The sequence below is a fragment of the Poecilia latipinna genome, unplaced genomic scaffold (genome assembly GCF_001443285.1).
Source record: "Poecilia latipinna isolate Pla-1442-1.1 unplaced genomic scaffold, P_latipinna-1.0 Scaffold1101, whole genome shotgun sequence".
Lineage (NCBI taxonomy): Eukaryota > Metazoa > Chordata > Actinopteri > Cyprinodontiformes > Poeciliidae > Poecilia > Poecilia latipinna.
Window position 1 is genome coordinate 156,661 of NW_015113717.1, and position 27,953 is coordinate 184,613.

Below are 27,953 nucleotides of genomic sequence, written 5' to 3' on the forward strand. Positions count from 1 at the left end.
GATGGGGGAAGGCTTTATATTTGAGGAGCAGGTTCCAGGAGAAATCCCCGCAGGACTCTCGACTCCTCCTTGATTGCAAGTTAAACCCTGTGGAAGGGGAAGGGATAGGGTGCAACATTTCAACACAAGTAACTCCTTAAACTTGCCCGACAACACAACAGCTCTCGTCATTAACACAAATATTAATTAAACTAACAGGAGAACTCATAACATTAGATCCACATGGTTATTTCAAGCTCCCTAGTTTGTTTGTTTTTTTGTTTTTTTTAAAAAAGCTGCTGTTGAATTCACATTGAACTCAGAAAAAATATATATATTTTTGTTTTACTTATTTATTTTTGGAACTTTATCTTTTCTGGTCTTCATGGAATACCTTGCATGACCAACTTGCCAAACGTGTTTTGTAGACTTCTCATCTTTCAGAAAACTTCAAGTTGTTAAGTTAAGTGACATTTTGAGATTTCCACTGCACTTTATGCCTCAGGTTTTCCAGGTTTTTTTTTGTTTGTTTGTTTTGAGTGTGCAAAAAGAGATGCAAAACAAAGTACATAAAATGGGAGGTTCTTCTCATTTTTACAGGATTCGAAAATGTAAGAGTTTTGGACTTAACCAATCAACATTAAAGATTATTAAAGATTCAAAATGATTTTCCTCTGAGCCACATTTCTGAGCTGAGCAAATAAATAAAACCACGGAGCGCACACTGACTAATCAGTTTCCTTCTGTGGTCAACAGCGGGGGCATATCAAATCCAGGAGTTCCTGTTGACAGGATACTCTCAGCCTGCAGTGGTGGAGGAGCTCACACTCCCACACACACACACACACACTCGCTCTCATTGCTCAAAACACAGCTACCAACACCATCAGGTTGCAAATGATCATATCGGTAATTAATCTTTGGAGATGGGAGAAACCTGACCCATTACAGATTACAAAGGCACGTTGAAGTTCACATGCAGCTCAGGTTGGAATTCATGTCTTGCAGGGAGTCGTGCTGCTCTTTACTTGTCAAAGCAAGCTGTCAGTTTTAGTTTACTTCCCACAGGAAAAGGATATGGCACCTGAAGCCACAGATTGTGCCCGATGCAGGCACATCAGTGATATATAGAGCCACACTTCCTCGCCCTGTTCTGGCTTGGACCATGCCGCTGTGTTACCAGTGAAAGTCAGAGAGTGAAGTTAAGGTGAGTTTAAGTATGGGGCGCAGCTAATGGGAGATAAAATGCTTTTGTGGCTTAAATGCTAAATTATAAACTCAGAGACAGGGAGTCCTGAAATGACAAGTGCCTCCAAGTTTTACACATTGTTGCTGGGCAGTTGAGGCATCTCAACTATACTGACGACAGAGGTTATCTCAATATGCTGTAATAGCAAAAAAACAAAAAAAAAACATGTATAATTGGAAATAGATTTTCTTTTTTTAAATTGTAAAATAACAGGTTTGCTCATTATCGTAGAAAATATATAATATATAGAGAAATAATAAAATGTTCTAAATGTTTTTTTTAAGAGCTTTACGAAATGCTGACAAAGTTCTTAATATAATAAGATCTTAAAAACACCAAGCAACAAATGCACCAATCTTTGAATTTTGACTTTTCATCTCTGCTCGGCTGGAAAGCTGGATTTTATAATTTAGATAAAATGAACTTTGGCCAAGAAAGAATTTTCTCAGCAATAACTTGTTCTTTATTCTCTAGGGTACTTTTGTATCATCCCATTTGTATTAAGCCCATCTGCCCCTGATTTGGACTGACACAAATGATGATTATTCACCTTATTTTATTTTTCATTAAAATAGGTCGGATGTCTTTGTAAAATTTGTTAACAAATGCAAGTGAAGGTGAAATCTCACCTTTTTACTTTATTCTTTAACTCATGAGCCACATGACTTGATGCAGCTCCAGTGTTGTCTAATAAAAGTCTCACTTTAGTTTGGCTCACCAGATCCTCATAATAGGTTGTGGTCCTGGAAGCTCCCGTCATGATGCGATCAAAGATTTAGTTAATCTAAAAATGAGTGTGTGAACCACTTCTTTTCATTTGTACACTAAATTTGTCTGATTAAAGCTCTGGAGGATATCATTTTTGTAAGTAAATAAAGAATTTTAAGACGACCAAACCTGAAACGAGACCAGAGCTGCTCTCCCATCTTAAATGAAGTAATGTTACGATCTCTACCCAGATGTGAGTCGAAAAGGGAAGTGCATATCTGTTAAAGTGTCAGACCCAAAACGGCATCTTTCCTCTTTAAAGAGGGGATTCCTGTGCAAATACTGGTGGATTCTCTATTGGTTCAAAATCCAATTTTCCGACTTTATCTTCCCCTCTTACATTAAAATAGAAAAAAAAAATACAGAAATAGCTAATCATAATAATTTCCTTTGAATTCTAAGAGCAGAAGACATTGTTGATACATTTAATGAAATCTTTAAACAGGTTCAAAAAAGAGCACTTGTATTTTTGATTAAATCTTCTTTAATAAGTTGTCTGAAGCCTAAGCAGAATTGTCTCAGATTGAGTAGAAATTAATTAGTTCATAATGGACATGAATACATCTCAATACATCTGTTAAATTTGATGCATTTTAAGAACTGAAACATGCAGGAAACCTCAGCGTCTTTGTAAATCATCATTCAGCTTAGAATATGTGGATGAATAACAAAAATATATTTGATTTTTTTTTTAAATAAGCAATGAGACTGGTTTCTAGGTGTTTACCTAGAAATTATTTTCTGATATAAACTTTTTTTTTTTTTCCTGTAACAGTGAGGATAAAAAACAGTGATTGGGGAATCAGGGGTACTGGAAAAAGCAGAAAGGCAGTTCTAAAGATTCCTGTTTATAGTTTGTCATAGTATCACACTTCTTGAAGTCAGTCAGAAGGTTTTGTGAAAATGGCTTGAGACTGTTAAACACACATTCTGGTAAAGATTTCAAGCTGAGATTACTGGCCAAGGCTTGTGTGAAAAACAAAACAGCAAAACATGGAAGAAGACAATGGGTGCTTTGCGTGTTACAACTTTGCTACCTTTCAAACAAAGATACTCATCACGAAAATTACAAACCTGGACATAACTAATGCATTTTGTGAAGAAATGTGATGCAAGTGGTGTCAAAACTCAAGTCTGGGCCTTATGGCTCTGGATCAACATCAAAACCTGAAAGACACGTCTAACACGACTGACGAGATATAAGGCTATGTAGGTAATTTCTTTGAAAGAGATGTAAAAAGACATAAATTAATATAATAGCCAGAACTGAACACATGGGAGAAAGAAAGAGCGACAGATTCTACCAAGAGACAAGTGCAAAAAGGTATTAGATAAACAGAAGACAGGAAATTAATGCATTTACTTTTAATCCCCATCAATGTGATATTCCTATGCAAACTTCGCGAGACCAACTGGCTTCAGAAGTCCTGAAATTAACGCCCAGTCCATGTCTGTGTGTTCAACTGTTCTGTGAAGGCCTCAGAGGTTTGTCAAAGAACATTAGTGAACAGTATAATGAAGACAGAGTTGCAGCTGTAATCAGAGCATAGCAAAATGTTGGTTCTACAAAATATTGGTTCAGAAAGGCTAAAAGCACTAAGCAAGTAGACAATCCTTTTGAGACTTTTAAGAAAAAAAAAAACTGGGATTCTCTGCAAGGAACCATAAACCAGGGAATATCTGACTACTAATTTTTTGTAAAGATTTGTCATATTTCCTTCTAAGCTAGAGGGTGCAACAAGATTTAGCTGATTGTAGCAGGAAATGGAAAGAGAACGGAGTAAGAATTAGCACATCCGACGTGCCTACAAAGTTAGTCAACCTTTTCTTTTGTCCAGGAAATACAAAACACACATTCAGATCATTTCAACACAGACGAACCCAAGATGGAGACAAAGAATGCTACAACGTTTTCACACGCAACACTGGACACCACCGGCATCTTCTTTTCCTCATCCCACACAGGAGTTGGAACAAGGCGGGTTTGTCTGAGTTTGTGAAGTCAAACCAACCGGAATATCCTGCGTCACATCTTTAAGGTGAATGGTGACCGTCAGCCAAATCATCTGTGACAAAATACACACCCGAGTACTTCCATTGATTTTTTTTAACGTGATCCCTACAGTTTATAAACTTATGCTTTCAACTTCCACAATGGGATATTGTTTTCTCTTTCTACAGGAGTCATGCTATTCATAAATGTATCTAATTTCAGGCCATAAAATACAAGCAGAGTCAAAATGTGTGTGACCATATTTATTTAGAAAAATTTCGACATTTCAAAGAATGGCTCGTTTTAAAAGGCGCATCATGCCAAAGCATCAGATGTATCACATTGCTCACCACTTTCCTTTCAGTTTTTGAAACAAGTGATAAACTGCGAGACATGGAGAATATGGAGTTTTGTACATAAATAATAATGCATGCAAATAGTAAAAGAATAAATGTGAAAACAGCTTCTTTCCCCCCTGAATCATATTTAATGAGGAGATACAAGTTTCAGGAAGAGCTCATTTAAGCCAGATGCTAAACATCTCATGTTAATGTGCCTTAACAGTTTATTCATTTGTTGTTCATGTGCTAGAGATTTCATTTGGTCACAAATATATTTAAAAAGGTGGGAATTAGGACAAGTGTACAAGTGAAGTAAAACATTTTTGGAAGGTGGACAAATTTAACCAAAACCTAAACTCCACCTTAGTCTTGATTTTCTCTCTTCCTTTTCTTCTTCTTGGATTTTTTAGTAACCAGTTCCTCCTCACACTCCTTTGCTCCATCGTGGGCCTCCTCGCCCTCATGAACATTTATAAGCTGCTTCTCTATGTGTTTAGGTTTTTTCTTCTTGGAGAGACTTGGTCTTTCACAGTTCATCTCCGCAACACAGGCAGAGCTAGAGTTTTCATTTTCATCAATGATTTCTGCAGTCTTCCTCTTCTTTTTCTTTCTTGAACACGCTTTCTCCTCGTTTTCTTTTTCTTCTAGTACGATTGGGACACTGCACTTCTCTTCTACATCCACTAGCTCCTCTTTTAGCTTTTTGTTCTTATTTTTCTTGGGCTTTTCAGCATCATTGTTGCTGCTACGGACTGGACTGAGCTCCTCAGTGGGGCTTGATGTTTCGGTAGTCTCCGCTTTGACAGAAGATGCTGAACCTTCAGAGCCACGAGGCTTCTTCAACTGTGCCATGCGCTGCGCAAAATACTCCTGCATGCTCAGAGAACTTGTCACAGTCTTGGTTATTGACTCAGTATCAAGTTCAGAAGAAGCCTTAGTCCCACTTTCCTCTGATTCGACTGGAGACTCGCTCCTGCTCCTCCCCTACACCACAAAGACACAAATAAGAAGAGAGTTATTTAGAGAATCTGCACATCCAGACCTGGTACACCATTTTGAACAAAGGAGCTTAAGTGATTGTCAATCATCACACTAAGATTACTCCAAAGATGTAAAGTGAGAGACAAACCCAAAGAAGGATGTTGAAGCAACAATAGGTGTTAGAACCTTAAAATAAGCACAGTTAACAAAAGAGTCACATTTTTTATTTTTTCATCGTTCCTGACATCCAGCTGGGTTTGTTCGCAGTCAGCTCCAAGCTGTCGTCCCTCTGTAACAGCTCCATATTTAGTGGTGAGGAGCTGTTATAGAGATACAAGTTGTAGCTGAACTGTGACTGTCAAATTAAAATGAAACCAGATCTGCTGTTTGTGTTGGCTTACCACCAGAGCAAGAAAAGAGACGAAAACCGGGGCTGGCAATCAACCTAATCCAACATGTGAACATTCTTAGGAAAGTCATCCCTCATTCCACAGAAATGTTTCAGAATTTTAAATTCGACTTAATTTTCCTAAGAGGGCACATGCATCAAAAGAGAAGTTACTTAGTTAACAAAATAAAATAATTCAGAGTATTTTTCAGTGTAAAAGTGTGGTTCCTCTGAATAAAGTTGCAAAAGGCTTTTTACAACCTAGACTGGGAAAAACCAGTGCCTTGTTCTATGCTTTGCTTCAGACAAAAGGTCTAGACTCTTATTGAGAAAGGATTGCTTGCTGGAGGCATGAACTCTGTTGAAGTTTTACATGATTGGATCTGTTTTTACATTCTTAGCCATCTTTTTAACTTTTAACTTCTTCATACTAAATCATTGGCATAAAGTTGTGGGATCGAAATTTAGTTTTCAGGACAAACTAAATGGTGACCCCAAATGTATGGTTATGTACTTTATGACCATAAACATCTGTGTTAAAGGGATCAACGATTGTTGCATTTATTTCAGATGTAAAAAAAATAAATAATAAAAAAAAACAGCACAGCAAAAATACTGTAAGCTGTTTAGTTTTTATGAATTTATACACACATAGCATGCAGTGATCTTCTGTTCTATATTTAGGAGAAAACTGAGTCCGATTATAAATCCTCGCTGCAGCCTTTAGGTTCGGCATTAAACGGGGCCTATTTTAAAACTGTTAGGCACAACGTGGTCCAGATTTTACCTCCACAGCATGTACAATTTGTCACCTCGCCCCTATCACCCATTTGTCTTCATTTTCCTAATGGTCTACTCAATGCATAATGATTTGTCGTGAAGAATACAGAAGCTCCTCTGGAGAGTCGCACTAAACAATGCGGCCGCTGCTAAGATGGTGAAGTGCATGGCATTTTTCACACCACACAGATTAACTGAAAACACTGAGTTGTATGCCAACGTATCATTGTTTGGTTTTAAAGCCTTTATGTTCAATTACAGTTAGAGATAGACATGATGGCTAAAGTTATGCAAATCTACAGTCAAATGCAGAGCCAAGTTGAGAGATGTACATGAAGCTCTCTTGTTAAGTCCCTTCATCAAAAAATTGTAATGTAATGAAGATATAAATAATGATTTGTCCAGAATGCTTCTCAAATAAATCCAAGAAAGCTTATAATTATCAACAAGATTAATAGTTCCCAATAACTTCAGTGAGAGTGCAGACCTTAAAAACAGAAAAAAAGTGGTTTCTAATGTAGGTGAACCCAACACGAAAGCTAAAGAAAGTTTTCCACCATCTAGGACCTTGTCCAGATATAACCACAACTTCTAACAAGGGGAATATAAAGCCCTTCAGGTGAGGTGCCATTAAACAAAACTTTCCAGCTTCCCACTAAAAATCTATACTCCCAGTTACTGCACAATGGCGTCCTCTCTGCTTGGGAGAGTGAAGATGAGGCTTAGAGCTGACAGCGCCAAACAGCATGTAACTGGGATTTGGGAAGATGGCTGGGGGCCACTTTAGAGCTGCCTGTGAAATTACTCTCAGGAGAGGGACAGGCTGAATGAGCAAAGGGAAGAAAGAGGGGAGAGTGACTGAGAGAAACATCATCATCAGGGAAAGGTGGCTTGAGCTTGGTGCGTGGTTCTTCCTTCACTGCCTGGGGATTCCATTAGACTCTGATACGACAGCAGGTAGAAGTGCTGTGCACAGGCTGGACAAACACACACAGAGTGAATGTAAACATACTGATCCAGTCAGCATTACTGGCAGCCCTGGAGATTTTTTTTTTTTTAGCATGAACTATTGGGGGTGACAGGGTAATAGGAAAGTACTTGGCAGCAACGTTAGAGGGGTTTCTCCATTTTCAGTTGTGTCTTTCGCTCAAACTTGTTAGTCATATAATCCTTTGCAATGTCATAGTCTTGTATCCAGCAAACAGAAAGCATTACCAGACTCATTTGTGTTTCTAGCTTGTATTTTTAAAACAAAAGTATCATAAAGAGTATGGAAATTGGTGTTTGATGTGCTTCTGCTATGTAGTAACAATGCTTCTTGCCAACAGATCTCAGACTGCTGGAAAGTAAAAATATTTTCCATTTCTCAAATTTATTTGTGGTTTAAGCAATAGTGATTTTGTGGGTTGTCCTCATTAAAAACTTCTCTACAAATGCCTTATTTAGGTATCGACTCCCGTTTAGTGCTGTTGAATGGATTGCATAACTGAGGTTTGAAGAATTTAAAAGAAATTTAACAACTTATTCATTGTATCTATGATGCATGGAAAAATCACACTCCGCCAGAACTGCCTGGCAGCTCTTCCTCATCCTCACACATTGGTTGGGGATTGCAAGCCATTCTTCAACCAGCATTTACCACAAATCCACTGACGTGGTTGTGCTGGTCACTTTGGCATGAACAACATACCAAGGCTGATCCCACATGAGTCTTAGGTAAGGACTGCAAGCAGATCACTCCATCCTCTCAATTGCCAAATTGTGGAGGTAGTCTCTGATAAACCCCTTCCTGTGGGGAGCAAGTGTTGACATCTTGAAAGGTCAGCCTTTTCATCACCAGAGTTTTTTGGTATTGGCAGAAATGATTTAGCAAGGTCTTTAGAGGCGCAACGCAACCAATCTACTCAACTCAACCCACTGTGTATTTTCCTAACGACTGTGGCACCATTTAAGGGGAATTAAACAGGGAAGTCACACACATACAGATTCTATATGTATTTTTTCCACGTACCTGACCCACTACTTGTTACTAATCCAAGTACTCACTTTAGTAGACAAATCAAATTTGGACAGCCGTACTGACCTATGCACATCCTTTCAAAGTTGCAGTTACATTAACAGATGTGGGGGGAAAAAGCAGCATATTAATCTGAAATCTGCACAAATTCTTATACTTTTTTAAATAAAAAGAAAACTGCTCAAAATTATTTGAATAAAATTTTGTCATGGTTTATGTGAAATATGTTAATACTTAATGTAATACCTAAATAAATTATGCATATTTGACTCTGCAGATTATTCTCCAGCTGAAGCAGAGCATTTGGGGTGACGGAAAACATGACATAAGAGAGTAAAAATGCATATCATCATGGCTAAAGGTAAGAATTGCTAGAGTTTATACATCTAGAGAAAATGTATTCAAGATGTCAACACTTTTCATACCTACAACCAAAAGACTGGGTTTTGAACCTATGGGCATTAAAAATGTTTATAGACATAAACTCAATGAAATGAATGACAAACTGTATATTTTAATTCAACTGAATATTTAAGTCGAAAAATAATATAAAAACCTGATAACTTCATCAATTCCAAGTGGGTTAAACATAGTAGATAAATAAATATTGAAAACATGTTTTTGATCTTTTAAAAAATATTAAAACATTTATAACAAAAATCACAGCAATGGTTACTGTCTAGTCATTTCAAGCCAAAAAAACAAATGGAGAGAAATTATCCATGGGTTGCTGTGAATTGATATTTTGATCTGGAACTTTGATTCTATCTTCATCTTCTAAGGTTAAAAAAAATGAAGCTGACAACTTTAAGCATACAAGCTAATTTGACTAAGCTGTTGCAGAAAAAAAGCACTTGTGAATGCATTATGAGAATAGAGGTTTTCTTCATGTTCTGTATTGTTTTGTGAAAATACACAATTTTAAATGTCTTATATTTTATTAACTTTGCAAAAGTCTGTCCAGCTTCTTGCTAAATTTAGGAAGAATGGCAAAAATGGCAGAGTTGAGTAGCAGAGGGTTGGAGAACACACCTCTTATCAAGCCGTGTGTACTTCTCCTCCCACACCATCTACTTCTCTCCACCCAGACGCAGAACCCCAGGAAAAGGATGCGCTCAATGCACTGTGTGCAGCTCTGAGATAAGGCTCCTTCAGCAGAGGAGCGGTCTGGCTGGCTATCGGGCCCTTCCTGATCCACTCACTCCCCTGGCGGGGGATAGGGTTGGGCAGGGAACACAGGGAGGGGTCCACAGAGGGTCCCGAAGAAAAGGAGAGGTTGGGAAGACATTCAACAGGACGCCTCCTTCAAGACACTCCAGTTCAATCTCTTCCCCGCTAATGTAACCAATGGAAAGCCAATGGCAAAGAATGTGCCAAGGTGCCAAAATAGAATGGCCAATATATTCAGAGGGGAAGTCAATCAAGCCAGGAAAAATGAAGAAGGTGGTTCACTTTAGTGCATGAGAAACTTTTCTTTCCAGTGAGTCCTAGAATAAATAAATAAATAAAAAATCCTACAATATTATTAAATTTATTTCTAATAACCTGGGTTTTTTTTTTTTTTTTTGCAAAGGAAGCAATCCTACTTTTCGCTGATTGTGGGCTAAAGAGTGCAAAAATCTAAGCCAGCATTTTTTTTTGTTTTTACAATACAAGATCTGTTACCTTGTATGCCATTGATTTCAACGTTATTACAGCAAAAAGAGTGCAATGTATGCAATGTAGCCGAGTAAGGATGCATAATATCACCTGACATATTTAAAATAAAAAGCTGAGCAAGAATGCTTTGAAATGAAGACGGGTATTAACATTTTTTAAGTATTTTAGACTTAATACAGTTTTTACCAAAAGAGCTTAATTGGTAGCGAAATAGATCAATGATCCTACAAAACAAAAATAAATTCAATATTTGTGGGTAACCTTCCATTGCTTTTACATTGAGGTAAAATGCTTGTTCTTCAGTGGTTTTACTAAATCCAAACTGTTTTGCATTGCCAGTTTCACACAAGTTCTAAAGGTAGAAGTAGGGCTTTTGAAAAAAAATCTTTTTGTTCCAAACATGAAGCCTCTAATAAAGAATAGGACTGATTTTGAACAATATAAATCAAAATCAGCTTGTGCTGTGTTCATATCACAACATAGTGATAATCTCTGTCATGAACCTGCTTTTTTTGTGCCAATGTAATATTTAGTCAGCTGGACAGCCTCACAGCAGTGCATTCTCACACTGGACGCCAATGATGTTCAAAATGCTGAAGATCACAGAGTGACAGAAGGACAGATGTGAAAGAGTAACATAGGCATATATGGCAACTGGTAGTCATAAGAGTTTCTGTGGTGCAGCACTAATAATAACTTCCAAATACAAACAAAAACCATATTTGTGACATTCAGGGGGAAAAAAAGAGGTCAGATAAGTCGTGGTTAATTGTCAACAATTAATCGCCATAACTTATACTGATATACAAGTCATCTGTCAAAATTCCCTGTATTGTTCTTATGCATCACGGGGTTAGGAAAAAATTGCAATGTCAGTTTTTAGCAATATGTCTATGCCTTAAACCAAAAAGACACATTTCATACCTTTCTAAGATAAAAATTACTATCTATGTTTATTTTGCACATGGGAAAAACATTTTCCAGTTCCAAAAGCTGAACATTTAAGAAAAAAAAAGGCAATTAAGCATATTTTTGAAAAGATGTTACAAAAATAAATAAATAAATAAATCAAAGGCAACACATACATCAGCAGCATAAGAAGTGGAACAAAAACTCTGTCCCAAGCAACAACCCAGCTTCGCCTGATTGGTGGCTAATGTTGTAAGATACAGGTGGTGCCTGCCAATACGTTCAAGCTTATTGTATGCAGGTAAGGCAAGTTTATTTGTATGGCACATTTCAGCAGCAAGGCAATTTAAGTTCTTTACATATAAAGAAGCATCAATGCTTTTAATAAAAACTAAGGCTAAGATCTGTAGTGTCTTGATCTACATCAAAAAGATATATCCAACGAAAGAAACCAAATGAAATGTAACTTACAGGATGCAAACTTTTTGCATTCATTAGTTCTCATCTCGATTCTTTCCATTTGTGTAAGCCTAACTAAATACTTTTAGTAGACCAAAACATTGAATTAATGTCTACAAACAAATTCAACAATTGAATGAGATGTAAGGCAGAATAGTTAGCTCCAGTCTAATTCAACAGCAAGTAAAATATGAAACATGTGGAGAGAAAGATTAATAGTTGACTCCATAAAAAGTAGCAGCTTGCATTTACTTGTGTTATTTTGTACTGTAACACAAGATTCGAGAGTTTACTTGTATTAAAGTTCCTCCAATCTGAAACACGTAAATTTAACCAAAAACCATTTCAACAACTCACCTTTTTAATCTTGTTAATTAGACTTTGATTGTCCAGCACATGGCCTTTTATCTCCTGAAAAACTGCCTCTTTGCATTGCTTGCTATATTTTTTCAATAATTTCTCACCGATATTGGCTGGGTGGGTAATTGCATGAGAGTTGCCCTCATTGTCCTGCCACAATAATAAATTTGGTGATACTCGAGGTCTATGGATCAGGGCCTGATTAGCCAGCTGTCTCTCCCTGATGAGCGCACAAGTCCGGCAGCCCATCGTTCATCGGCATGACGTGGGTGGACAGAAAAACAGGTGGAAGCCTTAATCCAAATAAGTGAATGCCTCAGTTCAACATGCAAGTCTACACCTTTAAACTAATTCCAATCTTTTTTCTCCTTTCTTTGTAAATTAGGTTTACCAATCGCAAATTTAAAGGAAACAAATGAAGCATATAAGCCCATCATATACCACACATCATAAACTTTGCTAAAAGCAGACACTGTGTGGAGTTTAAACATAAATAGGGGTTGAAAAATTGCATTTCCCACTGAGGGAACGTTAATCATAAATAACAAATGAAGACAACATTATGCATGCAGCTTGTTCAACACTGCAAACACTCGCTGACAATGGGCCTTCATGAACACCAGGGTTCCTCACTCCGACCCCAGGGAGGGAAGAGGCTGTGATTATTTCTCTCAGCTGTGATTCATTAGATTTTGGAGTCAGTGATTAAATGGTGGTCTGACTGTAAACAGCCGAGAGGGTCTGAAATGTCTGGGCGGTTAGCTTCACTAGGAGGTAATTATCCAGTTCTCATATTGTGGCATAGGCTTGTAACTATGAGACAGACACCTCATTTTCTTTTTTTTTTTGTTTGTTTATTTGTTTCAGTCCAGCACTAATTTCTAAGTGTCAGCGAGCTGGCACTGCCAGCAGGGAGCAGCCCACAGAACTGCCACGGAGGTAAATGGCAACTGTGTGCTGCGCTTATTTTACAGGAGGAGGGGTTTTTCTTGGCAGGTCTTGGTATTTTCAGCGGTAAAAGTAAAAGGGTCTGTCAACAAACACGATCAAGACTGGGATCGCTTTTGGTCGCGGCAATTAGATGCTATCTGTGAACTAAGTAAGTGCAGCTCCCTGTATGAGCGCATTCAAATAGCAACCACCACACTGCAGCGACGCACGTTTACACCGTCGGGCCCTTTCATCAGATCAGCATTGTTGTCTAAAGGGATAAAATTAGCCTTTCTTCTTTCTTCATATCTAGAAATATTTTCTTAATGGAATGAACAAAGTAGTATAATTTAAAAAAAAGTCTCAACAGTTCTGCCTCCTTAAAAGAAAGGCAAAAAATGTTAAGATCTATTGTTTTCCATTATCAAAGTCTGGAAAATAATTTATTTTCATCAAAAATAATAAGATATATGTAATTTTTCTTAGGAGAAAAAAAAACGCCGCCAAATTTAATAATTGACTGCCCCAAACATTCATTTGTTAGGAGAATGAAGGGTTGGCATAAATTTAAATTAGAATGCAATTAAATATTAATACTTAGTGTTGAGACTATCAGCTAAAATGTCAGCCTAAAAGATGTGACCATCCGTTTTGAACACCTTTGCTGAATTTTGGTAGGGAACAAACTTGATATGGGGCTCATCACTCATGATGAGTGCCTCACACATTGGATAAGTGTGGCACAGATTGGATAACACCAGTTTAGTTGGTGACATTATTTTTCAAAGGGCCTAATTATGAATATTTCCCTGTTACTATAAGATATGCAGATGACTTGGAGAAGGTTTGAAATTTATAAGCTAATGCTTCAGCCAACAACATCTTTCAGACTGTGCATGACTGACTTATCCTGGAGTCTTGGGTGTGTTTTCACCATGTGTTCATTGTTCATGATTGTTATTACTTTTGGATACAGTCTGGAATAAATAAGAAATGTTATAAACTAATTGTCTAATTGTCAAGTTACAAACTTGACAATTAGACACAAATTTCTTAGACTGATCTTAAAAATAAATGACACTTTCTTGACATTCTGACATTTAATTATCAAAAACACTTCCTCAATTGCCACCTTTGTCACCTGTGGTATGGTTGGAGACAATTTATGTAGCAAAAATTAGATTTTGCTTCTGCACTGTCAGCAAACTTCCACAGCTTTACTCCGCCCATCGGCTCCCTGGCGCCTTCTGTGATGCGTCTGCCAAATGCTCAACCCGTGTCGCCCCTGCTCCATATTCCTTAACACGGCGGTATCGGGGGAGCCCATGCCGACGGGCTATCCTTCATGTGGACGACGCGTGGGCAGCCAACGCTTGCAACAGGTGCCACCCGATGAGGCCTGATCCCCCCGTTCTTTGTGCCTGAGCAAGAGTGGGAGTGGGAGAGGCCGCAGGGGTCACACTGACCCAAGAGCAGGGCGCAGCATACCCACCGTCTGACTGGAGGTTCAAACGTCAAAACAAGGCTGGTACCAATTTAAGCTGAACCATTTTTCTTTTCTGACACCAAGGGAGTAGAGAAATAATAAATGGGTGAATGTTGGAGCACCTCTAACGTTTTGCTGAAGTCAAACAGAATAAGCAACCGACAAAAGGCTAAAACTGTGGATGTGCCCTTACTGAAATCAAATTAAAATAAAAATGAATGATGGTTAATTAAGACAAGTGGACAATTGGAGTTATTTGAAAAGTGGAAAATAAAGATTTTCTTCATTTTCTTCTAAATATTAAATTAAAATCACAATTACAAAAGCAGGTCATTTGAATGAAAACCCTATAAGCTTTTATTTTTTGAATCTTCCTTGCAAAAAAACAAAAAAATAAATAAAAAGAATGAAATGTAGGTGAAAAAAAATAAAACTCCAGCTTGTTTCCACCTTTCATCTGAGCTGGCGCCTATAAAAAATGACTAACTTTTGTTGATGTATGAATCGGCGGGGAGTCTATTTATCAGCGGGCCCTCTGCGGTCGCCCGCTTGGGTCCCTCAAGCCACAAGCCGCGTCGCTCCCCTTTGACTGATTAATTAGCCAATCAGAGGACATTTTTCACTGGGCGGCAGAATGGTTTATTTCAGCTAATGCCGGGCTTTCGAGCCCAGGCCCGTTGGAGCCTCGTCGGCTCTTTCGGACTGCCTGAGTGGCTGGGCAGAGGGGCGAGGGAGATAAATCAAGCTGGGCTGGCCCTCCATGTGGCTCCCTTAACTAAACCCCCTGAGGAGGGCACGAAGAGCAGGGGTGGTGGAGAAAGGGGGAAGGAGGAGAGCAGGACAGCCAGGGGCACTGCTCGCCCGCCGATAAGCGCGGGGAGCACGGGGGTGCCAATGTCCCTGCATTTAAAAATGGCCAGGGCTTTTTGATATCTCGGCAGTGAGAGCCTGTCATTTGTCATGTGGTGAGTAATTGTGTTGAGGAGCTCAAGAGGAGGCAGGAGACGGAAGAGGTTCGTGTGTATAGGATAGATGATGGATAACAGAGAGCCAGGTAGATGGACAGGTGCTATACCCCAACCCACATCGTAAATAATGACTGCAACCTTACATTTTTAGGTGGCTAGACAATAAAAAGAGAAGCTGTGGGTGAAACGGTGGCCTGTGATTTATCTTGCTAAGTTAGTCACTTGTATATGGCAAATAGCTTTCCCCCAGTAAAACAAAGCTGAATGTCTACAATAAATAAGTATGATAAAAATACTTAAAATCTAATTTTTTTGGGAAAGTAACTCATCCATTTTGCAGTGGAATGCAAAAGTATTCCCCCTTTCCCCCCCCCCCCCCCCCCCCTTTCCTTTTTTTATTTTACATTTCGTTTTAGATTAGATCATAACCACAAATTCTAATGCATATCATTGGATTTTTGTGATCAACCTAATTGATGTAATATTCTGAAGTGAAAGGAAGACGATAAATGAAATGTTTTTAAATAATAAAAATCACCTTTTGGTCTTTTGGAGTATGTCTCCAACAGCTTTGTAAACTACAGACTTATATTTCAAACTCAGGGAGATTGTATGAAAATATATTTTCAGCTCTTCTTTGAAATCTTGACCGAGATTCAAGCAAACATGCTTGAATCCAAAACATTAAATTGCACCTCTGCCAGTACATTTGACATAGACTCATTTGACCATAATAGGGCTGAAACAATTAATCATATTAATAATTAAATAACTGTCAGCTAATTTTGTAAATAAATAATTAACTGGAGTATATATATATATATACTCTAAAAACATGTTTTCTTTCCTTCACTCTATCACTGTACTCTTAAAAGATTTGCAGATCTTCTAGAGTTATCATGGGTTTCCCTGATTAGTGTCTGTTTAGGATTCTTGGTAGGTCAGTGGTTGTGCCACACTATTTTTGGATAACTGTTCAGACTGTGTTCCAAAAAGATGTTCAAAGTTTGAGACATAGCTCCACAACTTTACCCCTCACATATTTGGTGTCAGGGTTAAAGCATCAACCAGTCAAAGTGTATTTAGTTGAATGGCTCAAAGGTTAATTATTAATTTCAGATAGTAATTCAGGTGTGGTGTAATGCCATAATTGTTAAGCGACAGCAGCTACACAAAAAATGTTTGCATGCTCTCATATCCAGTGTTGCCTTTGATGAACAGAAACCTGCGTGTCGAGTGTGTGCGTGCACTTGTCTGTTTCGTGGAGCGTTGCGCACAGCGATAAGGGACGAGCAGGAAACATCACTGTGGAGGAAGGAAAACACCCGCTGTGGGGGGGACTGGTGGAAGGGATGCTGGAGAGACAGCCGTGGGTGGTGGTTGAAGAGGTGGAAGATTCATGAGGGGGAAAAGGGCAAGCCTGGAGAAGTCCATGAAGCTTCAGACGAGCTTCATCAAGATGGACATTTGTGTAATACCGTAATCAAACACACCAAAACTCCCATATCTGTATCGGTATAAAGTTTTGGAGCAGTGAAATTATTCAATATAGACACTGTGTAACATGTCAAATGTCTGATTTAAGACGAGTGTGAGACAAAGGTTCATTCCAGTGTCACAGACAGATTCATAGGATATCAGGCAAAACGCCTAGATCCTGATTGGTCAATCACAGTTCTTATTTATTCCCTGCAACCTCAGATGTTGCTGGGCTTTAACACAGGGCTCGTGGGAAACCATTGTAATTGTTGCTGGTGCTTTCAATGTGGTCAATGGTGTCCCACCTGGCTGAAAAATAAGAACCCATAACCAAACGATTAGGGGAAAAACTGATGGTGTGTATTGCTTGCATTTCCAATGTTAATCAGCCAGGGAGCATCTCCTATTGTCATGTTATGGCAGAGCACCTGCAGGGGAATAGAGGAAGGGTTTTTGTGTACAATTTATGGATTTTCAAGATGCCAATTTCTTCAAGCCCAGTGCTTGAAATAAACAAAGGAATCCATTAAAAGGTTTTTTTTTTGTGTATTGCTGTCCAAAAGGTAGGTATTTCACCGTCTGACTGGCTTTCTGTACTGGGTCGATTAAACTTGGGGAAGCAAAACTGGTTTGTGACATGAAAATATATTAATTCATTACAACACAATGGATGAAAATGCTTATTTCACCATAAAATACAAATGTAAAAGTGGCGCAATAATTGTTAGTTTTAATTCCTCTGGCTGCAAAGTAAAGTTTTATCTTGTGTGTGTTCTCATTATAAAGCTGTTTTAAAAACTATTCCATCCAAAGACACAGATATTGGTAATTTACCCACAATAGCTCTTAGTAACATGAGTAAGAATAATTAAAAAAAAATAGTTAATATTTTAAATATAATAAATGCAGGTTTTAGCAGTTTCTGTAATGGAATAATTGCTTCTCTCCACACAGAGAGGGGGGAAGAAGAATTGTAGTTAAAGTCTGCATCAAAAACTGTGGCTGTCCTGACAAGTGATAGATGGAGGAAGCAATTAAAACTGTGTTGCTGGTTTAGGGTGTGGAATCCATACATGACAGGACGTTGTAGGCTAGTATATAAAAAGACGTCTATATTGAAAATAATTGTCTATTGTTCCCATGTAATCTACTTTTTAGAAAATCAAAAATCTGGGTTATCTTTAGCGACTAAATAATCATAAAAGCTAGGAGAAACACGTAAAATATGTGTGTGTAAATGAACCTACAGGTTTTACCTTTTATTACCTTTTACCAATACATTAACTTTTTAGAAACCTAATTTATCATGGTCCATCTGTAAATTAGGTAATGTGAATTTATGAAAGCAAATATAAGCCTAAAATGTATCATAACTCCTGCAAGTTATCTACAGGAAGATCTCATGCATTTTTTTGTTTTTATTTACAAAGGTAAATAAACTGAAAGCTGGACCCGCCTGACCTTGTAAGTTTCAAAACCATTAGACTATTACCTTAGCGTCAAATGGCAAAGTGACCTCTGAAGGGGCCAACCACTGATGGCAAGAGCAAAAAAAGAACTTTTTGTAAGCATCATCACTTTAGATTTTTGCAAACCTCAACACAATTTGGGTTTTTACTTTAATAAACCCTTCTGGCAGGCAGAACCACCTGATGTGATGGTCTGAGACAGAAGTAGAAAAGGGGGGGAGTGTGAAGGAGGGGACGAAGAGGTAAGAGTGAAAATCTCTTAACTGGATTTAAGTGCTCTTGCCACCATCAGTGGCCCTTTGGCAGCGTTAAAGCTGTTCGCTGCGACATGGCTAATCTTCAGCCAGAGGCAGGTCGGGAGCTGGGACCTGCAAAACCTCAGGGATCACACTGTACCAGAGTAAATGTTGAGGACATCACAACTGATGGTCACCAGCAATTACTGAGACTGATAAGCCTGAGCCACCTGGCTAGAGGTATGCTGTCTTCCTCCTGAGTCCTGACTTTGATTAGGCTTAGAAAGATCATGGATCAGCCTGCTCTGTTCAGATGACAGGTTTTTTTTTTTTTCAGCATAAGCAAAGTAATTAATTAGTAACATTAACTGAGAAGACTTTGAGAAATGCTCAATGATATTTGAAGCAAGAAATCCTGAGTTCAGCCAAAAAATAAAAGTTTTTCTACTTACTCACACAACAAAGCTCAATAGCTTACCTGTTCTTGGTCTTTGGTAGACTTGGTCCTCTTCCCAAAGATGCAGTTAAGGTCTGTTTCACTACGGGAAGATAAGTCCTTGCCTAAAGTAAAACAAGAAAGTAAAACGTTGGACTCAACATCAGCATTTATTAGCAAATTTTATTTGATATATCAAAAACAAACCAACAGATTGAAAAGACTAAAGAACATCTGACACACTTTGTGTGTGTGTGTGTGTGTGTGTGTGTGTGTGTGTGTGTGTGTGCTTAAGATGTGGTAGCTGGGTAAAGAAAAGAGGAGTTGTGCAAGGTCCAATTATGCAGCAGGGATAAAACAGCAAAGAAAAATAAACTGACGACAAGGTCCGCCAAGTCTCCGGATTCCCGTTCTCAAGACTGGGCCTCAAAGGCTCCTGAAGCATGCAGTCGTCTGTCTCGATCCTGGGTCCTGTTCAAACAGCTGCATCCTCTTCCTTCAGCGGGACTCTGATAACATTTGGTTATTTATTGCTTTTAAGACCCTATCTCCCCTGCTTTTGACTTTGAAAGTCACAGCACAGGGCACACTTAAGAGGTAAAAACCAAGAAAGTATGCTGAAAACTAAAACAAATGGGATGGAGGTCATTTGGTGTTTGTCACCTACTGGACTTGGGTCAGACGTAAAAATTGTACTGGATCTGATTTTCTCACTGCTTGGAAAAGGGAGCACACGTATACATTTCCTGGTTTTCAGGTGAACGGGCAAAGAGTTGTTTAAAATGGCAGAAATCATCAGATCAAATAACTGGTCAAACAAGATTTACAATGCACTAACTGAAATGCAAATCTGACATCAAATTACTGAGTGCCAAGACTAAAGTAAACATAGTCCCATTTTCTGAAACAGCTCTTAGTTTTGTTGTACTAAACTTATAAAGAACTTAGTTTTAACCTATTTCTCTGTTGCAAGCATGCTTCTTGTTGCGAAGGAAGTTTATTTCTTTGCAAATGATCTCACATCTGTAAGGAAAATGCATCAACAGAGTTGACTATCTGGCCACAATAAACTATCCAGTCTTTCCTGCCAACAGCTTAGTCAGCAACTGTTTGTAATGTGGTCGTGTTTATTAGCTTGGATTATTAAAGTTTGAAGAACCAAGACTTATTGGCAATTAACAATTCATTTATGTAATAAACAGGGACCTTAGTAGTACCCCATACAACCACAACAGCCTAGCACCTCCTGGTAACCAACTTGGTTACACAATGCTGTGGGATGGCATCCTATTCCTCAGGATCTTTTCAACCCAGCCAATTCAGTGGGGTTGAGGTCAGGATTGCTGGCAGTTTTCAGTCTCTCTACTTTCAAACTGTATTTATTTGCATTGACATCTTGGTCTGTTTCCAAAGAGTGGAGATGTGGGTTGGACACTAGCTGCTGAATGTCATCTTGAAATCTCTGCACTACCAACGATGATGGCAAAAGCCTGTTTTTCCAGTCGGGAAGATGATGTTTGTTATTTGCAAAAAAAAAAAAAAGAAAGAAAGAAACTTGGCACGTTTTTCATGGGGGCAACCCACATACTAAACTTAACACACTGTTCAACCCACAAATTCATTTTCCTTGCAATGTGGCGTAATTTAAATGGAAATAAACAGACTTTTAAAAAGCATAATATTTATTGCCAAGTATCTCTACAATAATAAAAAAACAATACATTTTTTGTGTGATTTTTAAATAGTCAAGATCTGTTAAAAACAACAAAAAAGGATACTCTTTAAAAACCCAAAAGCAGCAATGAAGCCACCACACAGAGAGGGGGGATAAAGAACAGTAGTTAAATTCTGCATCAACCACCCTGGCTGTCCTGACAAGTGATAGATGGAGGCAGCAATTAAAACTGGGTTACTGGTTTATGCTGTGGAGCCTGGACCAAAGCAGTGGAGATTTCGGTGCCTTTCCCCGCAAACAAAGGCCATCAATCCTCAGAGTTGGCAAAGAGCGAACCACCATAAACGAGATATCAATAGAAAAAATAAGCAGGACAGTAAACAGAGGGCCTGAACTGAGAGGGAGAGGAAGGAAGCCTACTGCTACTTGAGCTACAACATTTTAACTGAAAGTTATAAACTAACAAGTCATGATGCAACATGAATTTATAGCATCATCTACTAAACTGGCTGACCTCTTTTACAATCAAAAACTATCAGAGTATTACCTGACCTTACCAGCCACTCATATAACAAGCTTAACAACAGTAAATCTATTAGCAAGCCTTTGCTTGGCAACAACCTCACAGAAAGGGGAGTTGGCGTTGGAGAGGTCTGTAGAAGCATGCAAAGAGGCGTGGCGGATTACATGTTACCCTGCAGCTCTCTTTAGGTGATTACAAATTGCTACTGGCAACTATAGTGGCAGTCCACCTCCACTTAGGGAGATAATTATTATTTTTTTTATTTTTACTGTGGCTGATACCTAGGGGAACACAAATATGACCTCTTATTGACAACACATATGGTCTAAGAAGTAAGCGCTCAAATTTCCAATCTAATCTTTGAGACTTTCTTGTTGCTTGGAAAGAATTCAGCCCTTTCTGACAATGGACAGTGTCACATTGTAAATGACAGTTAAATTATTAAGACTGGTGCCAAATCTGTCGACGCCTTAAATGGCTGATTGGCAGTGTAAACATTCCTGCATGCAGTAACTCCTAATCTGTTCCTTAGAGTCATCACTAAAAAAAGAACAAAAGTACTTCTCCAAACGACAAAAACATTGCTTGAAAAAAAAAAGGAGATTGGATCACCTCATGCATGAGAAATTATTTGATGGCACAAAGGAGTAAGCGCTAAAGCCCTTGCAAAGATGGAAAACCAGGGATCAATCCCCCTTTCACATTTCCTTGTGAGCACTACCCAACTTCAGTTCATTTGTTAGTTTTTCTACATAAAACAGGCTACTTAAATACAAATCTCTAATGGTGAACACAAAAGAAAAATTTGCCCCTCAATTTCTGCTCAACACTTTCCTCGTTAATTGCCATCACAACAATACCTGCTCTACCTCTCTGAGAGCTTCAGTATCTTAGTCACGAAAGTTTGTGTTGGATGTGGACACTTGGCTAATAAGGCAGGAAACCTAAGATACATGCTTTACTTACTCGCCTGCTTTCATACATATGTGAATTTGAGTGACATCCAAATCTTAATCCATGTGGTCTATGGTCTGATATCAGCCATCTTTGAAGTTATAGCAACTTCAATTATTCTGGGAAAGCTTTCCATAAGTTTTAGGAATTTGTTTAAGGAGATATTTGGCCAGTATTTCTTGTGTGAGCCCAGGCTAGAGAGCCTGGCTAAAAGGCTGCAATCTTGAAAACTTGTTTCATCAGGCTGAGGTCAGGTCTGTGCAAGCAGCAACTTCTATTCCCCTCTTTTGTAACCTGGCCCGTCGTTTTGTGGCCAATTTGTTGACATTGTCATTTGCTGCCACTTTAAAAAAAATGGAACTACAAGTGCAAAATGAAATTTTAAATGGCAAAAAATTGCACTACTGGTATTAATGCACAGGTTGCATCCTATTATACAATCCAGGTCATTACTGAGATCCTGACCGCAACCCATTATTTACAAATGTCTGTAAAATAATCTACATGCCTGGTGCTTGATTCATACAACTGTAGTCATAAATCTGGTTGGAATACCATTCAAAGATGAATAAGCAAACTATTCTGGGAACATTGAATATACTAGCCAACCAAATATTGCAACTGTACTAGAACTGTTATAATTGTATTTCAATGTATTGTGCACCTGTACATTTTAATACATTTTATAATTTACATTCAAAGTTTGTATTTTTATCCTTGTCTGGCTTAAACCCAAGATAAAAAAATGAACTGTGAAAGTTGACTGTTCAACTAAATAATTTCACATCTAAACACAAGTTCTCTATTGTGTGAACTATTAGTGACCATCACACAGCATTTTTTTAACGCAGCTAAAAAACATATCAAACAACAGGCCTTAAGTTGTAAGTGTCCCTAATATTTTTATAGAGGTGAATAAAAACTACTGAAATCATGTAACATGAATCTGCTTAGTTCACATAAAAATGATCGAGCAATTATGTAATATAAGGTGTGACAGGCCAAGTCTTTAAATTTGTTGGAATAACATTTTCCAATCATCTCAGTTGGCCCTGAAAGCAATTATCCAAAAATGAATAGTGAGTGGACATGCAGAAGCAGAACAATGTATGCATTATGCTTCATGAATGATAATTAGAAATATTAGTTAGACGCTGCCATGAATGCACCTGGAGTTGGCAAAGAGAAACATACTCACCCCAAGTCACATTAGGTAATGATACAATTGTGAGTCAGAATGAGCTTAACCTGGCTAAAACTTCGCAATTAAAAAATGGCAGCAGAATATAAATGTTGGAAGAAATTAAAGAAACAAGCACATTAAAACAGTCAGATCGTCATGCTCAAGTGTGCACCTTTTTCTGACTTGCTTCACACTCGCAACATAAAAACAAGCTGAGAGTGGGGGAGAGACAGAGGCCAGGTCCTATCAGGCAGGGTCATCTAATGGGTCAGAGGAGTGCTGTTTCTGCTGGGGGGGAGTAAATGCAGATACCAGATGCTCCAAACAGGAAACAGGAAGTTGCTTTTGAATGACGTAAAATATTAAAGGTTCTTCCAGGTGAAGCAAAAACTGAGATGTTTGTTTTGTCAAGTGTTCAGATCTGATGAGGCAGATTTGAACTCAGTGACTCACTATTATATATAGTACACGATTAAAAACATTTTAAGTAGTGCAAGTAAGTAAGTCCAAAGACAAAAAAAAATAAAAATTGTTATATTTTTTCGTTTTAGGATGGCAGATCGTTGATGTAACTCTAAATGCCCCCATTCAAAGTGTAAAGTGTATGATGGACTCTAGGTCATTATTTACCATGCAAATTCCACTAATCAATCATGTAAACATGATACTATGCAGCTTAATCTGATAGTTTTCTGCTTTACCTTCAAGTGGTTCTGAACACACATCGTTCTGCGAGTCTATCAGTGTACCGACCTTGACCAGCAAATCTTAACTTCCTGACGTGTAAAGGGTAATGAAAGGAGTGGGAAGGCCTATAAATAACCTCCCAAAGCACTCACTGGGTCAACTGACCCAGCAGATACCGACCGGACTCTGATCAGCGTCTGTGGTCTGAGACGACAGCATAAGTTTTAATAAGAGGTCAAGTGTACACTGCAGGGGGGCTCTGGCAAAAAACCATGAAAGCAGCAGCACCATTCCGAATCAGCTACTGGTATGAAGTCTTGCTTTAAATATGTAAGAAGGAATGTCAGAGTGTGGCTTTCAGATACAGATTGGTTAAGACGAGTTAAAACTGTTTAAAGTTGGAAAAACACAGCTGGTTAAAAGGAAGATACTCACCTTTTGTGAATTTTGTGTAATGAACCCTCTTTTTAGAAGTCTTTGATTTTTCTTCCAGACTGAAGCTCTTCATCTCATCTGGAGGAACTTCTACAGATATCAAAACAAAAACTATGTTATGCAAATCAACCCACTACAAAATGAATAAATCAACAAGTGAGAAGTTATTTTATATCTGTCTGATTTCTAGCATAGTGCTACTAATGTTGAAAACATGATGAGTGAGGACATAAATCCTTGAACTTTATAAAATGTTGCTGTGTAGCACCCTCTGCTGTTTAAAAAGCTACTAAAGATGCATCTAAGGTCCTGTATGCACAACTTAAATTATACCCTAGTGTATGACAGTAAATCAGATTAAATTAAGTTAAATAGGATTACCAAAATTATTTTAATTTGCTGAGCACCAGAATTATGTGTTTATTTATTTATTTATTTTTTTTTTATTTCTTCACATTCAGATGTTTACACAAAGAAATATTATCTTGCCTTTAAACAATTTCTGAAAGCCTGGGTGATGATTTAGCCTTGAGTGAGTAAACGTTCCAGATGCTGGCAACTATATTTGAGCATAAAAACCTTGGAAATATCAAGCCACCATGCCATTCAGAAAGGATTCTGAATGAATGTGAATGTGTTTCAGTGTGAAATGTGGGCATCAAAGCCAGGAAAAAGAGCAAAACACATTGAGAAAATTATGGCTGAAAGCTGGAAAGAGTTTCATTAATTAGCCTTGTACTAACATAGGCTGAAAGGCCACTCAGCAAGGATGAAGACATTACTCCAAAGGCAACAGAAGCCATATTAAACTTTGCATTCAGGGGATAAAGATGATCGTTTTATGGGACTTAACATGTGGTTTCATGACAGCAGGAAGTGCTGGACTTTAAACAACAGATAACTTCAAAAGCAAAGAACGTTATATGGACATACTTGAGACATCAGATAAGAAGTAAAAAGCCAGGAATTTACCAAACAGAAATAGTTTTAGTCGACCTCCCTAAAACAGGAACATTTTGATCAGATTTACAGCCATACAAAAAAGCACATTTGACAATATCTGCTAAATCTAAGCACATCAGTACAGTATATGTTGCACAGAAGCCACATTTTAAATCAGTAGTGTAAACCCCTTTCAATCTGAGTAACATTCCCTGTTGCATTCTCGCATACGTAGCTGCAAACCACTCAATGCAGTAGAAAGTTGAAACCACACTTACCGTTACTTGTGTTTTGACCATGGTGGTCGTTCAGCTGAGCCAGAAGCTCATTGAATTCATCCTGGTGAGCAATCCAGTTATCCTGAGAAAAAAAAAGAAGCACAGATCAATTGATTCTTGAGCTTCATACTTCTTTGAACTTACATGAAAAGATTAATAGTTTTTATTTGAGCAGGGTCAAGACATAATGCAACGTTACATTTAAAAGAAACTGTTGTCCTTTCTAGCCCTAGAATTAATACATTTTCTGATTTAAAAAAACAAATGCTTAGTACATGCAAATTTTTGTCATTTTTATTTCTACTAGAACTGACCTCATGGCTGGCATTTGCTCCGAGCCCATGTTTGTTGTTTTTAACTTTTACTTTTATGTGATCCGTTGATCCCTGCTCACTCCTCCCCAGTCCCTGAGAAGGATGACAAAAAAAAGAGAAAATACTAGTAAATGTTCCTAATTGCACAAACTTAGCATATATGTCTTTACAATTACATTGAAAGCTGTGAGACAACAATACAACTTCATTATAATAAACCTGAAACTACAATTAAGTCAAGACTTTGAGCTTTATATCAAGAAATAAACAGCATTTTAACTTTTGGTCTATGATAAAAGTATTTTCCTGTACAAAACCCATCCCAAACACAAAAGTGCACATTTAATTGTTTTACATATTCCATGTGAAGAAACCTCACTCACTTTGCCTTTGGACCAGCCCATTTGCTCCAGCATTTTCTGGCCAAATTTGCTGTCATCATTGCTCCAGGCGCTGTTCCTAGGGTCTACAGACCACTTCTGTTTCTTGCGGGCTGAACAGGGAGCAGCAGCAATGTGATTACACAACAGTCCGCCAACAAGAGCTTGCATGAAAGATGAGAACAAGCTTCCTCAGATAAGTGTATGCACAGTGTGGTGCACACAGGCTGAAGTTAACCCTGTCGTGAAGCATCACGTTTTAATTATGTTAGAGCGCAGCTGCACTGAGTCAAATGCCCTGTGGCATTTATAGAAGTGCTTCTTAAAACTGTAACACTAACCATTCATTTTGTGATTTACATGTAATCTCCATCTATCCAATCAAACAGTTTTATGTCTTAAGTGGGACTCAACATCCTGTAAGTGTGTTTTGCTTCAATGTTTTTAGCCAGGGATTGTACTAATAATGGCAATGATTTTATTCAACGATACAGCTTAATAAAAATAACAGGTGTTTGTCAACAAGCCGATAATAAGACCTAAAGGCAGCAGTTAAAACGCCTTACTGGGCTGTCATAGTTTAATATTAAAAGACAGACTGTTGCTTAGTAGAGTAAATAGTCTGTTGAAACGTTACTAAACTGAGAGGCAGAGTACAGTAGCATACACGTTTAAATCACCGACTGTAAAATGCTAATGCTAACTGGAGTACTTTTCGAAGAAAAACTGAATATTTTCTGACCAACAATTTATACAAGAGTGGAAATGGTTTCGGAAGCGACAGAAGGAATAAAGGATAGCATAAAAACAAAGAAAAAATTAATGTATCAAAATTGGGAGAAATATACGCACGCTCAGCGAGCATGGACATCCTGGGTCCTTTAACAGATGACGCAAAGGAAGGATCCCAGAAATATGCCTGAAGACAATGTTTTCCCGTTACATGCTTACGGTGCCTGAAGACACCGTAAGTATGTAACGGGTAAATAATTACCTTTTTCAAAGATACATGAGGGAACCAAGAGATCAAATCCGGTAGGTTATTCAACTTAGTTCATTTTTCAAAGTATTCAAAAAGGCTGTTGATTGTTTTCCTGTTTCATTTGTATCAACACTTACCAGCAGAGGGCGCTCCCGGCTAGAAGCTATAACAGCATGCGACCTACTTGTGCTTGGTTTCACACAAAAGAAATCCGCTAAATAATAAAACAGAGAAGATAAACTGTTCTACTCTGTTATTTACACTCAGTATAATGCAATTAATCTGTGAAGGCCTCAGATGTTTCTCGCAGAACACTAGGAAATAGCATTCAGCAGACATGGAGAGGCTTAATGCAATGGTACAGTGTATAAGGTGTCAGATAAGACCAAAATGTAACTTTTTAAAGTGTACAAATCACTATGTGTAACAGAAAACTAACATTGCATCCTCATCACGTCACCCTTGTATCAAAATATGGCAGTAGCATCATGGTGTGAGGATTTGTTAGGGCTGGGTAGACAGGTGATAGAATGAAGTATGAACAACATCTTATGAAATAAATTAATATCAGAATTCAGACAGAAAACTGTTTAGATAAATCGTTTTTTGTTTGTTTTATGTTTTTGTGTGTTTTTTTTTTTTTTACACTTTTATGGTAAAATATATATTTTTTTTTTTTATCAACAACTCCAAAATAAAATAAAATAAAAAAT

General features: G+C 38.0%; 1 protein-coding gene across 2 annotated transcripts; it reads right to left on the reverse strand.

Annotated features, from left to right (window-relative positions):
* Positions 1-4,237: 4,237 nt before the first annotated feature.
* Positions 4,238-27,327, reverse strand: pinx1 (PIN2 (TERF1) interacting telomerase inhibitor 1). Of its 2 annotated transcripts, none has more exons than XM_015052321.1 (7): positions 27,253-27,327; positions 26,262-26,371; positions 25,879-25,971; positions 25,565-25,646; positions 24,345-24,434; positions 18,930-19,012; positions 4,238-5,314 (listed from the first exon to the last, which is right to left on the reverse strand). In XM_015052321.1, the coding sequence occupies exons 2-7, from the start codon at positions 26,292-26,294 to the stop codon at positions 4,694-4,696; spliced, it is 1,002 nt and encodes a 333-aa protein (XP_014907807.1). In that variant the 5' UTR covers positions 26,295-26,371; positions 27,253-27,327; the 3' UTR covers positions 4,238-4,693. The 2 variants fall into 2 exon arrangements, with proteins under 2 accessions (XP_014907807.1, XP_014907806.1); XM_015052320.1 differs by lacking the exon at positions 27,253-27,327 and adding an exon at positions 27,111-27,196.
* Between the last annotated feature and the right edge of the window lie 626 nt (positions 27,328-27,953).